We start from the raw sequence: 16,753 nt of genomic DNA, 5'->3' as shown, positions 1-16,753 counted from the left end.
CTTGCAGCCATTAGGATATGGGGGGTGGAGAATGTATAGAAATTTCCCCTTCCAGGATAGTAGGAAGGAGTCTGACACAGACTCTAGGCTGTGACCTGCCCTCAAACAGAAATAGTGACACTTCCTATTCTGCCAGGTGTTGAATAGATCTATTTCTGGTATTCCCCAAATTTGAAAAATAGACTTCGTTTTGTCAGGTAGGAGGAACCATTCATGATCTCTGCTAACAATCTACTGAGATTACTGGACAGTTTTAAGACCTGGGAAGGTGAGATGCTTTGAACATAATCTCCTTCCTGATGCACAAAGGCCAGAGGTTCATTGCCTCTTGGCAAAGGTGGCTTTGACCTGGCACTTCCCTGCTTATTTAGGTAGGATATTGCAGCACTGTTGTCTGAGCACTTGCACCAAACAACCTTTGATGTGGGGAAGAAACACTTGACAAACCAAACAGATAGCTCAAAGCTCCCAAATACTGATATCGAGGGAGAGATCCTGATCTGACCAGAGACTCTGAGCCTGGAAGTCCCGTAAATGAGCTCCCCAACGGAGAAGTTAAGCATGTGTCACTAGGGTCATGAAACATCGGGTTGGGGCAAAGAAGGTCCCTGAGCACTGCATAAGCCTCAGGTATTGTCAGTTACGAAATCTTAGGGGTGTACCACAAACGAAGTTGATGTAGAAGGTACCAGCAATGGAGTCTGTCTTGATGGCACCAAAAGTGGTGCAAGACTCAACAGATATATTGCTAGATGATGAATGTGGTATACCTAAGTGGATCAGGCTGAGCTCTAACCTTGGTACCAGACTACTTCTTATGAGTCTCCATGTGGGGCTTGGCTCTCAAAGTGGAAGAGAACTTCTTCTAGCTAGAGGACCTGAAAGCACCCAACTCCTTCTGATGTTTACGTGGTACCAGGGAAGGAGAACACCTTCCCTATGACAAGGGGAACCTGTCAAGTCTAGCAGTGCACTCCAAGATGGAGTTGAGACCGAACCCCTACGTACTAAGCAACTGGGTTCTTACTGGGGGGGCGAGGGGGGGAAGGAAGGGCAAAGCTGTTTCCATTAAGATATATGTCGAAGTCTAACTCCCCTCAACTTTAGTCCTGGTCTTAAAACCCATACACATAGGGGACTTACGTCATACACGACCATCTCCTAAACACTTTAAACAACTAGAATAAAGGTCATTGACTGGCATGGATTTTTAACAGCCAGAACAGCACTTAAATTCCACAGACCTAGGCATGCCCTGCTACTGAGTTTAAAGCTCAGAGATGTAAGAAACTAAATAGGTTACTAAAACACATACCACTAGCCATCAGTATAAACTACTATGTACATAATGGAAATAACTTTCTCTAAGAAAATAAAGGGAAAGCATGACAAGCACACACATGCTTTGACTACCCAATCACAGGCAGTGAGAAGGAACTGAGGAGGGTTGGGCAGCCTCACCCCTCCGTATCATGTGCGGAGGATGCAGGTGCTGCCCCTACAAGTTACCACTATGGAAAAAAGTTCTGTGGCTTCAGTGCACTGACACACACACAGAAAGTGTAATGAACACATGCAAGTACTTGAAGAATGCCAGTATACCAGCCATTGGGATTCTCTTATGAGACTGCCAAACTGGCTTTCAAAAGTTAATATCTACAGTGGTAAACTATTACAGAGATCATACCCAGGTTAGCACTGCTGTTTGCTCAGCTCACCAGCCTTCTATCCCCACCACCACTTAGGTTAGTTAACCCCCTACCAAGACTTTAAAAAAACTAAAGAAAAAGTGGACATTTACAGACCAACATATTGTTCACTGTTATAACCCTTCCCCTGAGTCTGTGCTTGTCTTATTTATTTAGATTGTAAGATCTTCCACAAAGGAACTTGCAGTTTGTATAGAGCCTCCACAAAGGGACTGTGATCTCAGGTGGGGTCCCAAGGCCAGAGTATAATACCAGCAATGCACCAAATAACTGACCACAATGAAGACAATTTTTCAGCATCCAAGTCCTTTCAAAACTAGGAAAAAGCAACTATTTTCAGTGTACTCAGATATACTAAGGCCTCTTTCTTCAGCCATGACAGCCTGAGTAGCTCTGAATTTTTGGCTCCCCAAAGCTCCTATCCCATTGCCCCCAGTCAACTGTATTGCACAAGAGGATCTGGGATTTTGAACCATGTCCGCAACTGCTGCCTCTGACAGGGCTTTATGTTTAACCACCACACAGTTTCAGCCTGAAAATGAAATAGTAGGTGCAAAACCATCTTGAAGAGTTCACTTTGAGGCTCATTCCCTTCCTTGTCCTTTTCTACCTGTTAAGAGTCATAAGGAGTTCTTAAGAGATAAGAAACTTCCTGGCCACAATGAAGTTTAAGTATTCCAGTAAGGCCTGAAGCCAGGACAGAGCAAAGGATTTGAATATAATCATAAGTATTAAAAGTCCCTCCTACCTCCATTACTGGCTGTTTCAAGATAGTGGGGGCAGTGTATGGTTCTTTTCTTTACCAATCTCCTATACCACGTTTCGTGCCCTGGAGATTCCCAGATTCTGACTAGCACTCTAACAAATGGGTGCACCACCATTGCTGTCACTTTATGTAGCTGCGCCCAGCATTTCTGTTTTGACCATTTGGAGAAAAAACTGACAGCTTCAAATTAAACAAGTCTGAAGAGACGTGCCAAAGCATGATCAGCTTTTGCAAAAAAACACAAGCCAGAGAGGAGCTGACACTGCATTCTGACTAACTGGAGGACACCCAAACTGCCAGCATTCCAGGTTATTGCCTTTTACTTATCCAGTGCTATGGACTGTTGCTGTTGCCACCTTAGCTAGCTTACATCAAGAAACCCAGTTATGCAGATCAGAGGTCAGAAGACAAAATTGTCTAAGTACAAGAAAGGAAGGAAAGTATTATGACAAGCAAACAGTGACAATTAGTTTCTCAGTTTTTAAAAGTGATTCTCAGTGTATGTGTCTCTTTTTCTTTAGGAGATACCTTCACAAATGTCAAACAATTGTATATGAAAAGAAGATTGTGTACTTTACCTGTCATCCAACTCTATTCTTTTCATACTATGAAGATGCAAGACAGCTAATATTATAGCCACCAGGAATATAACAGCACAGCAAACCCCTACGCTGATATAAAACACACGGGTAGAAGTGGTGGGAGCAGCATTTACAGGATCAACTGAAATGGAAGGGTAAAACAGGTAATTGAAATGTACTTTTTTCCAAAAAAGAGAGACATTACATTTATCAATTTCAAATGAGTTCATATATGACTGTGCAAGGAATGTGTTTGTGTTTTTAATTCAGTCTAATACTAGCACTTGTTTTACACCAGTCTAAAAGAACAGGACCAAAGAAAGGCAGCCCTGATGTGTCTCAGTGTTTAAGCTTTCCATTAAGCAAAGATTTAAAGACTGTTTTCCCAGTAGGGGTCAGTACAAGACAGAGTAAGCAGACTCAGGAAAAGATCACAACACTCAAACAAGAAAAATCTCCCAGAACCCTCCTGCATTAAGCCAAGTCCAAGACAGGGGACTTGTCTACACTGACAAGTTATGTCACCAAAAACTGCCTTTTGGCGACAAAACAGTGATAGCGTACACACTGCAATGGGACTTTTGTTGGAAAAAAATGGACAATTTTGGCGACAAAAAACTTCCACCCCTGCAAGAGACTTTTGTCTTTTCCACTTCCTTTGTCGACAAACAGCCAGTGTAGACACCATGCCTTCCCCCCCACCCCCCTCGTTTATTGGCCTCCAGAAAGTGTCCCACAATTCCCATGCTGCCTCTCTGGTCAGCGGTTTGAACTCTGCTGCCCTGCAGCCAACCCACCCCTCCCCCTTGCAAGCCCCAGGAATTTTAAATCTCATTTCCTGCTTGCTGGCTTTCCAGGTGAGCATGGCTGGCTATCGCACCAAACACGCTCCCGCTTGGACCACCGCTGAGCTGTTGGATCTGATCAGTATATGGGGAGAGTAATCTGTTCAGTAGCAGCTGCGATTGACCCATAGGAATCGGGACACATATGGGCAGATTTCTCGAGGCTTGTGCGAAAAGGGCTATGATCAGGACATGCAGCACTGCAGAGCGAAGATAAAGGAGATGAGGCAGGCGTACCATAAGGAGCGGGAGGCAAACCATCACTCCAGTGGTGCACCTAAGACCTGCTACTTCTATAAGGAGCTGAATGCTATCCTCAGTGGTGACACCACCTCCATCGCCGACAGCCCCGTGGATACCTTGGAGGCAGCAGAAAGAGGGGGTAACCCGGAGGCTGACATTCTGGATGAAGAAGTGGAGCTAGAAGAGAATGTGAAGCTCTCAGCGGGGTCACCCGGTGGGGCAGACAGCCAGGAACTTTTCTCCACTCCAGAAGTGCTCTACGGGGAGCAGGAAGCAGATGAGATGCTGGGTAAGTTGCTATGGCTTGTGTAGGGAATCAAAAAGTGGGAGGTAGGCAGTGTTTTATGTGAGCTGGACATTGCCCTGGGTAGCTAATCTGCATGGCCAAGCAGGGTGTCGATGGACATTGAGACCTGCAGGGAATCCCCCAGAGAGAAGCTCTGGAAAGTTTCCAAGTGGTACTTGTTAATCTTCTGCTGCAGATTCCAAGGGATTGCAGCCTTTTTAGTTCCCCCATTGTAGGAAACTGTACCATGCCATTTTGCAATCACTGGAGCTGGGACCAAAGTGGCACATAGCTGATCTGCATATAGACCGGGGTGAAAACCGCAAGCATGCAGTAGTTGTGCCCTGGTTTCCCTGCTTACCCGCAGCAGTGAGATGTCAGCCGGCACGTTGGCCGCCTGTGAAAAAGTGTGTGATAATTTGAGAATGAGTTCCCTGCAAACGGTGTCCGTTTTGTTCGTACCCACAACCACCTTCCCCCCCACTCCCGACACTCACCATGATTGGGGTGCTCGTGGAGCTCTGTGCCTGCCTAGTAAAAGTGATTGCTACCAGTTGCAAAAGGCCCTTGTTACTGAAATGTTTCAGTCATTTGCTGGAATGTAACAATCCCTCTTCTGTGCATTGTCCACAGCAGCCGAGACCTTGAGGAACACACCACGCACTCCTGCTGACCGGCTTTGGCAGATAAGGAAGAAGCCGAGACGCAGCAAAAAAGACATGTTCCGCGAGGTGCTGCAGCGTGATGAGAGAGAGAGAGACCAGGGAACACACAAGTGCTGGGAAGCCAAAGTCAGGACAGAAGAGAGAATGCAGCATTTGCTAGGCAAGCGACAGAGCGGATGATAAAAGTTATGGAGGATCAGACAGAGATGCTCAAGTCTTTGATACAGCTGCAGACTGAGCAAATCCGTGCACAGATTATGCAAAGTGCAGCATGCGGCTATGACCACGGGAATATTTTCCTCAGTAAGGTCTAGCCTGCCACTGAGACACCTCCAGCGAGCTTTCAAACGGCCAAAAGCACATTCAACTACCATGCGGCACCTGCTCAGCCTGTTGTTAAAATGCTCCTTGCTGCTATGCAGGGGCCCTGTGTAAGGTTTCATGAGCTAGGGCTGTAAGGGATAAACTGGGTCTCCCAGGAGTACTACTGGCATTTCCACATTCCCCACTGTGATCTTGTGGTCTGGAAAAAAAGTCCCCACCTGCAGCTTTCTGTACAGGCCACTGTTCCTAAGATCAGTGCGTCATGCACCTTTCCAGACCTGCCTGCATTGATGTCCATGAAACACCCCTGGTGATCCACAAGCGTCTGCAACACCATGGAGAAGTATCCCTTCCTATTGATGTATTCTGAGGCAAGATGGTCTGGCGCTAAAATTGGAATGTGTATGCCATCAATCACCCCGCCAGCATTAGGGAAACCCATCTCTGCAAAGCCATCCACTATTTCATGCACATTTCCCAGAGTCACGGTCCTCCGCAGCAGGATGAGATTTATTGCTCTGCACACTTGGAGTAATACAGCCCCAACAGTGCACTTCCCCACTCCAAATTGATTTGCAACTGACCAGTAGCAGTCTGGAAAGGGCAGCTCTCATTCTGGTGTCCTTGCGCCATAGGTCAAGGGCCAGCTCAGCACATACCTCCAGGAAGGTTACTTTATGCATCCTAAGGTTCTGTACCCACTGGTCTTCATCCTACACCTGCATGACAATGCAATCCCACCAATCTGTGCTTGTTTGCCTAGCCCAAAAGTGATGGTCTACCATATGCAGCTGCTCTGTGAATGCCAAAAGCACTGATAAGTTGCTGCTGTCCATATCACACTCGGGTGCCTGTGATTTATCCTCTGTCAGTAACTTTACGAGTAACTCTGCTGCCATGTGCGATGTCCTCCCGACAGTTAACAGTGCATAGGAGAGAAGTGCAGGATCCATCCTCTCTCACTTCAGATGCTGGTGGCTACTACAAAGACTGACAGTTGGAAAAACGGCGCAAAAGGAAAGCCAGAAACCATTGGAGGGCTGGGACACAAAGCGGTGCAAGACAGGACATTTTGAATGTCCCAGGATTTGCCGTGCTCCGTTTCCTCCTTCCCACAGCATCTAGCGACAGATGGTGTCACCAGGCACTGTGGGATACATACCCTCAGTGCATTGCTCATGCTGTCGACAATGGTGCCCCGAATGTGGACACGATCTGGCGACAGAGGGAGCAAATGCAGACTCACTTTGGCAACTTTGCTTTTGTCGATTTTTTTTTTCCTGTCGACATTAGTTTCATCGACAAAACCTGCCAGTGTAGACAAGCCCATGGACCAGCAACCCAATCAGTGCCATCATATACTCACCAAGGATACCCTGGTGCTCTCCAGGCTACATGCAAAGGGAGAAGTGGGCCTCCAAACCGCTGGTCTTGGGAGGCTGCTTACTGGAAACTAACAATCCCTTCCCCACAAAAAATGCTATCGCTACCAAAGTATACATGGGGGAACTGGGAGACCTGCAATCAAACCAGCCACCTGCTTCTGACCCTCTGCACTCATTCTTGCAGACTTAGGTAGAAACTGCACTAGATCAAGTGGAATTGTAAAGAGGCATAACTTTGCAGCAAGGAGAAATCCAATTCAGCCGTGGAGAATCACACTCAACACCTCATATTTGAGGGAAGTATGGAGTTAGTGCACAGAAGTTGTGCGCCTTCCCCCGTCCCCAGCCGTGAACTGATCTGCAACTTAAAGGCTCTTGCCTGTAGCTCAAGGGTATCTTACTCTCTGCCTTTAACAAGCCTCATGGGTGGGATCCCTGGTACCTGTCCTACTCCTTGTTTAATGCAGCAGCACTTGCAGGTGATTAAGCCTTTTCAACCAACCAACCTCAACTGCACTGATTCCTGGAGACCAGCACAAATTAGCAACCACTGGGCTGCCTGTCATGCCTGCCCTCTACGGTGCTAAGAAGCTGCCATGTGCGTGCACCAAAAGAAGGCAAGACCTACTCCTATTTTAGGAAGAGGGCCCTACCCACCCCCCATCATTTTTAAACAACACTCATATTAGGCAAAAAAAAGTGCAAGGGATAAGTAAGTAAAAAATTAGCACCACAGGAAACTGAATAAAGCTGCCCATTGAGTTCCACAAGAATTTTTACAAAATGCTTATGTTTTGGGTACCACAACAGGTGCTAGCACGCTGTGGTTGGCATTTCCAACTTGGGACATGGTGAGGGAGATAATAAGGGCCGAAGCCACTTCACACTGCACGTTTACGTCAGCAAGTTAAATGGCACACACAACAGATTCTAAATCTAAAGGTCAGAAACAGATTGGCTTTGATAGCTCAAAACCTCTGGAGTCATGTATCAGGCAAAAATTGTGATTACCCCAGAACAACACCTTCTCACCCTCATTATATATTGTTGACTGAACGGAAGAATGGAGTTAAGAAAACTGCGAAAAGCCTGTCTCTAAAATCTGAATTTCATGGAAGTTACTGTTTTCACATCATTCCCTTCATAAAGAAGATACATCACAAGGTTCCTGCTAAGTTACGCCAAGAAGAATAAGTGCCCTTAATATTACTTACAAATAGCTTTGCTGCTGTTTTTGTCAGATGTTGGAGTTTTTAGTTCTTGTTCAAATTCTAAATCGACAAGAGAAAAATGTGAAGTTCTAGTACACATTTTGTATTGTAATTCCTTTACACTGAATCACCTGGTCCATTTCTATAAAAAAGTGTTTTCCTAACTCGTCAGACTAAATTAAAACCTATTGTTAATGTTAATTTCAGATTTTCACTATAATCATGTTTTGTCATGCTCCTAACTCTCAAAAATTCTCCTTCCCAACTGAATTTGCCATGTCTGGTCTCAGCTGAGTCTCCCAATCCAGTACTTAACTACTATGGGTGGGGAAAATGACACTGGACATCCTTTGTCCACAAATTCTCAAAATCTAAGGACTACTAATACACAAATGGCTATTTTTCAAACTATCCTAAATCATCAAAACCTATTTTCATCAGAAAAGCATTTTTCAGTAACAACTACTTTCCTGCAAAATATCAGCTTTCACTCTCCTTGCACTAATTTTATTGTACGAGAAGCAGCTTAACTGCTTTTTGCTCACATTTTCTAAAAACTTCCATTTGGAAATTCATAACCAAATGGAAGTGAAGTCAGTCTGCCCTCAGGGTAGATGGTGACTGAGACACACACACACCCCACCAAATGCTATCATGAGACTGAAGAATTATGAGGAGCAAGCGAACCGAAATAGTGACCATCTTTGCTAAGAGCAGTCTATTGAGAATAGGAGATTAAAGAAAAGCATTCTTTACAGTACTCCAAAGCCTACCCTCTTTCAAAATGGCTGCAGACTCAAGAAAAAGAAGTCTTCAGTTATGAAAAGTGGCCCCAAAAAAAAAAGGAAAGCATTAATCCGCACAAAAAAATATTCAAATGTAGCTTTGCTCTCCAAGTTTCAGTGTTTTAACTATATGGGGAGTTTGAAAAGTCTGCATTTTTTTTTTTTTTTTTAGTGAGATCATAAAGGACAAAAAAGATTCTCAGGGTGCCAACTTTAAGTGACCCATTTTAAGATCATTTTAACTTACTTTATAAGATTTACTTTTAAATTCTCAGAAAAGCCTTTCTATATTTAAAATGCTGTAATTTTGGGGAGACTATTTTTTCCAGACATAAGTGGTGGTATCCCTGCTTTAAATGCAAAACTTAAGTCATAACTATGAAACTGCAGTCACTATCTCCATAATACAGTAATTCCCAAACTTGTTCCGCTGCTTGTGCAGGGAAAGCCCCTGACGGGCCAGGCCGGGTTGTTTACCTGCCGTGTCCGCAGGTTTGGCCGATCGCAGCTGCCAGTGGCCGCGGTTCACTGCTCCAGGCCAATGGGAGCTGCTGGAAGCAGCGGCCAGTACGTCCCTCGGCCCGCGCCGCTTCCAGCAGCCCCCACTGGCCTGGAGCAGCGAACCGCGGCCACTGGGAGCCACGATCGGCTGAACCTGCGGACGCGGCAGGTAAACAGCCCGGCCCGCCAGCGGCTTTCCCTGCACAAGCGGCAGAACAAGTTTGGGAACCACTGACATAATAATACAAAGCCAGTTATTCAATTAAAGCCCATCAACTGCCCTGCCTTCCCAATTCTGTGTAAATTTAGAACATTTATTTGTTCCCCCATCATCCTCCTTCATCCAAATTTCCCTTATTTCTCTGGAAGGCAAGAGATCTTACCCATCCCTCCCTCTACTCTCAAGTTCCTGCGAAACATTTTATTTCATTCTGAGAGATTCTTATTCCATACCCATCACTGTAATCTCTCTCCCCTCACTCCTTTTTCCTCTCCTTTAACACTAAAAGTTGCTGAATCTTGGAAGCTTGATGTCTTACTTTTGTAGCACATTTTCCTTCGTTTGAAATTTAAGACTGTGATATTTTTTGAGGAATTTATTGTCAAGTTGAGCTGCATTAATATTGTAACCTCAGAGTCTAGTCTGCCCGTGCAGGAGAGTTCAACACGAAACACTGCAAATAGAAAATTAGAGTCAGACATTTGTTTACAATACATTTCAACCATTTTGTAATACAATCTTCAAGTGATGCAGGATTCTGTTGCCTTTTTTTTAAACTCAAGCATTTTCTTAGAATTTCACTTTGCTGTTCAAACTGGGTAATTTCTGGGAACACTTATGGTATTTTAGGTAGCAGCTGTCAAATACATTTAAACTACTGAAATTGAAGTTTGCAGATCTCAAAAACCCAACAGTATCTGTGGGTAAACAATGGTTAGTCACTCTGCATTGCAGTTACCAAATATTAATGAATCACATGCAGAGGCTCAGTGTGGTCCAAGGATGGTGAGGAACACACACAGAACTGCTTAGAATCACAGAATATCAGGGTTGGAAGGGACCTTAGGAGGTCATCTACTCAAAGCAGGACCAATCCCCAATTTTTGCCCCAGATCCCTAAATGGCCCCCTCAAGGATTGAATTCACAACCCTGGGCTTAGCAGGCCAATGCTCAAACCACTGAGCTATCCCTCCCTCCTTAATTTCCTCTTATTTTTTAAAACCATCAAGGTGGCCTTTTTGACAGCACCCAAACTGGTCTGAGCAAATTTGTCTGGGAATCTAGCTTAAATTAACATGACTAGGTTTGTTTTCAAGGCTATGTACCAGCGCAACTGCAGAAATAATAGGCTTGACTCTACTGCTTACCTGTACAAAAAGGATAAAAAAGATACAAAATGCAAAACAGCAGCATTTTACATCCATTGCGCACAGGTACAAGCAACTCCAAAGGGTACAAGACAGTGCAGAATTAAGCACAGTAACTGTTACTTTGCTTCTGCAGCAGCAGATGAGTGCGTTTGTGAAAATCCCACACAATGCAGTTTTATTTCTAAAACATGTTCTAGAGAAGAATGAATATACACCAAATAGTTGTTTTTGTTTTTTTTTACAACGCATCAATGTCCTTAACATGTTAAACTTATTTCTACTATCTTTTCTTTTAAAAAGGCAATCATTAAGTTACGTATCTATAAACTAGAGAAGTGGGATTAAAATCTGCACAACTGTTGGCCAAACTGGAATAAGAACCTTCTATATATTCTTGGAATGCGATGCTTCCCTTCTCAGGAAAATTTGTATCCTTTTTCCCCAAAAAGGGGGGGAGGGGGAGATTTATTCTTGAGCACATCAACTTATAATTGCCTTCTTAAAAGGAGCCATCATCATTCACTCTGAATACTTATGCATATGCTAGACCTGTGAAGAACCATCACTGAGAAAATGTTTGTTTGATAGAAACATACCGCTAAACTACTAGCAAACAGGAAAAAAAAATGCATACAGTCAGAAGAGCTTGGAATTCTCACTATTTGATTTTCCTTTGTTTAGCATGTTTCAGAAAATAAAATTTGTTTATCGCGTATCTCAGTGCATCTAAATCAAATGAGATACAAACGTTAAGATTTTCTATATACAGAATTATCTAGATGTGCCATAACTGTTGTATCTTATATGTTACGTACAACTAAAGTTACACAAAATTTTACTGTATGCATTTCTGGGGAAACTAGGAAATGTTACTAAGTGCCAGAAAAACAGTATTCATGGTAGTACTGTGCATGTGCCTTCAAAGCTGAAAGCCTGTTTACTTACCTGATAATGCACGAGGGACTTCTCCTTGTACAGAAATGTTCGCCTGAGGCATATCTATAGCCATAGCATTATCTACCTGAAATCCCAGTTTATATTCAACCTGTAACAGTATGTGGGAGAAGGTTAAAAAACTCCAGTGATAAAACAATTAATATTAACACCTTTTCAAGCAATTTTTATTTGATACATAAAATTAAAATCACTAACCAAAATTTTTGAGTTTAAAGTACCTGAAGTTCATCACCTCACCTAATTTTCACAAGGCATGCTGCTCAGTACTCTGAATATCAGGCTCTGTTATGGTATTTCAAATTGGACATCCAAAAGCACTCTAAATCACTAGTCATGTTTGAAAATTTAGGCCAGAATTGTGTTTGTTTTTTTTAAATAATCCTTTAAAAATACTTAAAATATGGCTAACTCCAATATATTAAGTTTATTTGTTCAAAAGCTAACTAATTCAATCTATGGGAATTTTTTAAGAAATCCAAAAGGACATTACCACTCACCTAGTAAGTTTCAGTATAAGAAGGCTATAAACTACAGGCTCAACTACAGTTAAGGTCTGTTTCCATTTTAAGACCCTGAATCTTAAAAACTTGTTCAACTACTGTCCAGGAGAGCTAGCTGTATTTTAAAGAATTCTTATTGACGTTAGAGGAACAAATCATCCCGATGTGTATTAAGAATAGTAAATATGGCAGGCGACCAGCTTGGCTTAACATTGAAATCCTTGCTCATCTTAAACACAAAAAAAGAAGCTTACAAGAAGTGGAAGATTGGACAAATGACTAGGGAAAAGTATAAAAATATTGCTCGGGCTTGCAGGAGTGAAATCAGGAAGGCCAAATCACACCTGGAGTTGTAGCTAGCAAGAGATGTTAAGAGTAACAAGAAGGGTTTCTTCAGGTATGTTAGCAACAAGAAGAAAGCCACGGAAAGTGTGGGCCCTTTACTGAATGAGGGAGGCAACCTAGTGCCAGAGGATGTGGAAAAAGCTAATGTACTCAATGCTTTTTTTGCCTCTGTCTTCACGAACAAGGTCAGCTCCCAGACTGCTGCACTGGGCAGCACAGCATGGAGAGGAGGTGACCAGCCCTCTGTGGAGAAAGAAGTGGTTCAGGACTATTTAGAAAAGCTGGACGAGCACAAGTCCATGGGGCCGGATGCGCTGCATCCGAAGGTGCTAAAGGAGTTGGCGGATGTGACTGCAGAGCCATTGGCCATTATCTTAGAAAACTCATGGCAATCGGGGGAGGTCCCGGATGACTGGAAAAAGGCTAATGTAGTGCCCATCTTTAAAAAAGGGAAGGAGGAGGATCCTGGGAACTACAGGCCAGTCAGCCTCACCTCAGTCCCTGGAAAAATCATGGAGCAGGTCCTCAAGGAATCAATTTTGAAGCACTTAGAGGAGAGGAAAGTGATCAGGAACAGTCAGCATGGATTCACCAAGGGCAAGTCATGCCTGACTAATCTAATTGCCTTCTATGATGAGATAATTGGCTCTGTGGATGAGGGGAAAGCGATGGACATGTTATTTCTTGACTTTAGCAAAGCTTTTGACACGGTCTCCCACAGTATTCTTGCCAGCAAGTTAAAGAAGTATGGACTGCATGAATGGACCATAAGATGGATAGAAAGCTGGCTAGATCGTCGGGCTCAATGGGTAGTGATCAATGGCTCCTTGTCTAGTTGGCAGCCGGTATCAAGCAGAGTGCCCCAAAGGTCAGTCCTGGGGCCGGTTTTGTTCAATATCTTCATTAACGATCTGGAGGATGGCATGGACTGCACCCTCAGCAAGTTTGCAGATGACACTAAACTGAGAGGAGTGGTAGATAAGCTGGACGGTAGGGATAGGATACAGAGGGACCTGACAAATTAGATGATTTGATCAAAAGAAATCTGATGGGGTTCAACAAGGACAAGTGCAGAGTCCTGCACTTAGGACGGAAGAATCCCATGCACCGCTACAGACTAGGGACCGAATGGCTAGGCAGCAGTTCTGCAGAAAAGGACCGAGGGGTTACAGTGGACGAGAAGCTGGATATGAGTCAACAGTGTGCCCTTGTTGCCAAGAAGACTAACAGCATTCTGGGCTGTATAAGTAGGGGCACTGCCAGCAGATCAAGGGACGTGATCGTTCCCCTCTATTTGACATTGGTGAGGCCTCATCTGGAGTACTGTGTCCAGTTTTGGGCCCCACACTACAAGACGGATGTGGAGAAATTGGAGAGAGTCCAGTGAAGGGCAACAAAAATGATTAGGGATCTGGAACACATGACTTATGAGCAGAGGCTGAGGGAACTGGGATTGTTTAGTCTGCGGAAGAGAAAAATATGGGGGGATTTGATAGCTGCTTTCAACTACCCGAAAGGGGGTTCCAAAGAGGATGGCTCTAGACTGTTCTCAGTGGTAGCTGATGACAGAACGAGGAGTAATGGTCTCAAGTTACAGTGGGCAAGGTTTAGGCTGGATACTAGGAAAAACTTTTTCACTAGGAGTGTGATGAAGCACTGTAATGGGTTATCTAGGGAGGTGGTGGAATCTCCTTCCTTTGAGGTTTTTAAGGTCAGGCTTGACAAAGCCCTGGCTGGGATGATTTAATTGGGGATTGGTCCTGCTTTGAGCAGGGGGTTGGACTAGATGACCTCCTGAGGTCCATTCCAACCCTGATATTCTATGATTCTGCAAATGCCTGCACACAGTAGCTCAGAAATAATCCTACTAAAAATTCACATGCATGCACACTCCTGTAACTTGAAGTATGTAAAGCAGCGTTTCTCAAACTGGGGTCTGTGGACCTCTGGGGATCCCCCAAGGGTACTTCAAGGGGTCTGTGAGCCCCACTGATCAACTCCTCCCCCTCCAGAGTCGTAGAGGGGCTAAGGCAGGCTCCCTGCCTGCCCTGGCTCCCTGTTGCTCCCAGAAGCGTCCGGCACATCTCTGAGACCCCGGGGGTCTCTGTGTGCTGCCCCCACCCCAAGCACTGACTCCGCAGCTCCCATTGGCCGGCAACTGCGGCCAATGGGAGCTGCAGGGACAGTGTCTGTGGGCAGAAGCAGCGCATGGAGACCCCTGACCCCCCTGCCTAGGAGCCTCTGCCAGAGAGATGTGCCGTCGCTTTCAGGAGCCCACCCCCCAACCCAAACTCCCTCCCAGAGCCCGCACCCTCCTTCACCCCAACCCCTTGCACCAGCATGGTGAAAGTGAGTGAGGGTGGGGGAAAGCCAGCAGCAGAGGGAGGAGGAATGGAGTGAGGGGAAGGGGGGAAAGAGGAGGGGTGGGGGGGGGGTCTGGGAACAACTGTGGTTCAAGTTTTACAAAAACATTTACCCTCACGGAGACTAGACAGATAATTTCCGCTGCAAAAACTTCAGCCACAAAGTTGAAGTAATAAGTAAATCAAAATGCTTTAAAATGGAAATGCATAGGCAAACTTTACTACAGGTGTTGCTGCGCACTCCAATTATAATGGATACATGAAATAAAAGATGACTTCCTTTCCATCTTATTGGGATTTAATGATCTCTAAATACCACGCAAATAGATCCCTCTCTTCCCTCAAGCAACGTCTTTTCTAGGAATCCACAGAACACAAGATTCAAAGTTTTCAAAGGCCTTAATTCACAGCTGCCTGTTTCATGTTTAATTCACTGCCAGTATACCAACTGACAGGTTACCTATAAATGTACCAATTTTGAAGTAAAAAGGATGATGCCCCAAAGAACACTTATTTAAAAATACTCTGAACACTTTAGAAATGTATCCAACAAGCCATGCCCTTTTCTTCTCAGTCTTTAATTTCTTCTTGAGCACAATTAGTTGGTTCACTCTGGCTGTATAAATAAAAAAAACTAAACAGCATATCCTTTTATGCGCTAGCATCTTCTAATTTGTGCAAAGAAAAGAGCAAAAAAGTGGTCCGACTATTGACATTGACCTTTTGTTAAAATCTAGGCAAGACATATTCATATATTAAGGTATGTAATGCAAACTCTATTTATGCTTACCTTGGATTTAGCATGCCAACTGAAATGAAGACTGTTGGTCTCGCTGGGTATTAACAGATTGAAGGACAATGCATAGTGATTAATAAGATCATTCCTCACATAATATAGCTCTGCATCAAGACCTAGAAATCAGAGTATTTAGAAAAATATAAGGTAAGGAAAGCAAAAGCCACTAGTAACTGAAGCACAACTACAGTCTCTCTTTTATCTGAAGTATTCTTGACTCTTTGTACTAGAAGCTCTGCTTTATATATATGTACACACACACACACACACACACACATACATACACACACAAAGTTCACAAATTCTATTTTTATATGCATAGTGGAGATAGACCATCATTTTTGCCAGTGTTGAGAAGTACTGCAAATTCCTGACAAAGTATTAGTTCATAAGAGGAGCTCACACCTTAAGGACAGAAAGATGGACCAGGTCAAGGAAGGGGAAACAAAGGGGATTTTCTATACAAACTAACAAGAATCACTACAGGCAGTAATGAAGGGATCCCTCATCTCATGGACCACATACTGATATACTTTATAAAAAAATTTTTTAAAGGGAATTTCCTAGTTTTTTCCTTAAAAAAACAGAAAAATCCATAACATTAAAATTATTTGCTAAAGAACACCAGATTGCAGTTTCCCACCCAAGATGCATATTCAGATGCAATGGATACTGCAGATGCCTGCCTCGTGAGGGCCACGGCTTCCCGCAGCTCCCACTGGCCAGGAACGGCGAACCACGGCCACTGGGAGCTGTGAGCAGCCGTACCTGCAGACGCTCAGGTAAACAAAACATCTCACAGCCCGCCAGGGGCTTAGCCTGAACAAGCCACAAACCGAGTTTGGGAACCCCTGCTCTAAATAAAGCGGATGAGGCATGAGCTCTGTATGACTGGTCAAAGGCCCCAGAAGCATTGGTGGCAGAGACAGCACTAACACTATTTAGGTAAAACTATTGATATGCATGGCAAAAGAGAATCAATTTTACTCCCCCACAAGTGTAAAAAGCAAATCCCAGCTCAACACTCATACTATGAGACCATATGCATCTCAACCAACTAGGTTTTCCTTTCATGTCTCTGGATCAAGGGCTGACTTGATCAACTCTTTCTGCAGTACT

The 16,753-nt window shown here is 44.0% G+C and overlaps 1 protein-coding gene across 5 annotated transcripts in view; it reads right to left on the bottom strand.

Moving 5' to 3' along the window:
- The window catches only part of RYK (receptor like tyrosine kinase), a 142,945-nt gene that overhangs the window by 91,532 nt on the left and 34,660 nt on the right, over positions 1-16,753 (bottom strand). For 2 of the 5 annotated variants that reach the window (XM_074964174.1, XM_074964173.1), the window contains exons 2-6: positions 15,629-15,750; positions 11,619-11,718; positions 9,841-9,975; positions 8,019-8,075; positions 3,054-3,198 (exon numbers count right to left, since the gene is read on the bottom strand). In XM_074964174.1, the coding sequence (XP_074820275.1) occupies positions 3,054-3,198; positions 8,019-8,075; positions 9,841-9,975; positions 11,619-11,718; positions 15,629-15,750 (559 nt within the window). The remainder of the gene's footprint in view (positions 1-3,053; positions 3,199-8,018; positions 8,076-9,840; positions 9,976-11,618; positions 11,719-15,628; positions 15,751-16,753) is intronic. The other 3 variants (XM_074964175.1, XM_074964176.1, XM_074964177.1) reach the window with 3 other exon arrangements.

This window comes from Natator depressus, chromosome 9, assembly GCF_965152275.1.
Source record: "Natator depressus isolate rNatDep1 chromosome 9, rNatDep2.hap1, whole genome shotgun sequence".
NCBI lineage: Eukaryota > Metazoa > Chordata > Testudines > Cheloniidae > Natator > Natator depressus.
The sequence above is the reverse complement of the archived record's forward strand: the minus strand, read 5'-3'. Positions and strand labels throughout refer to the sequence as shown.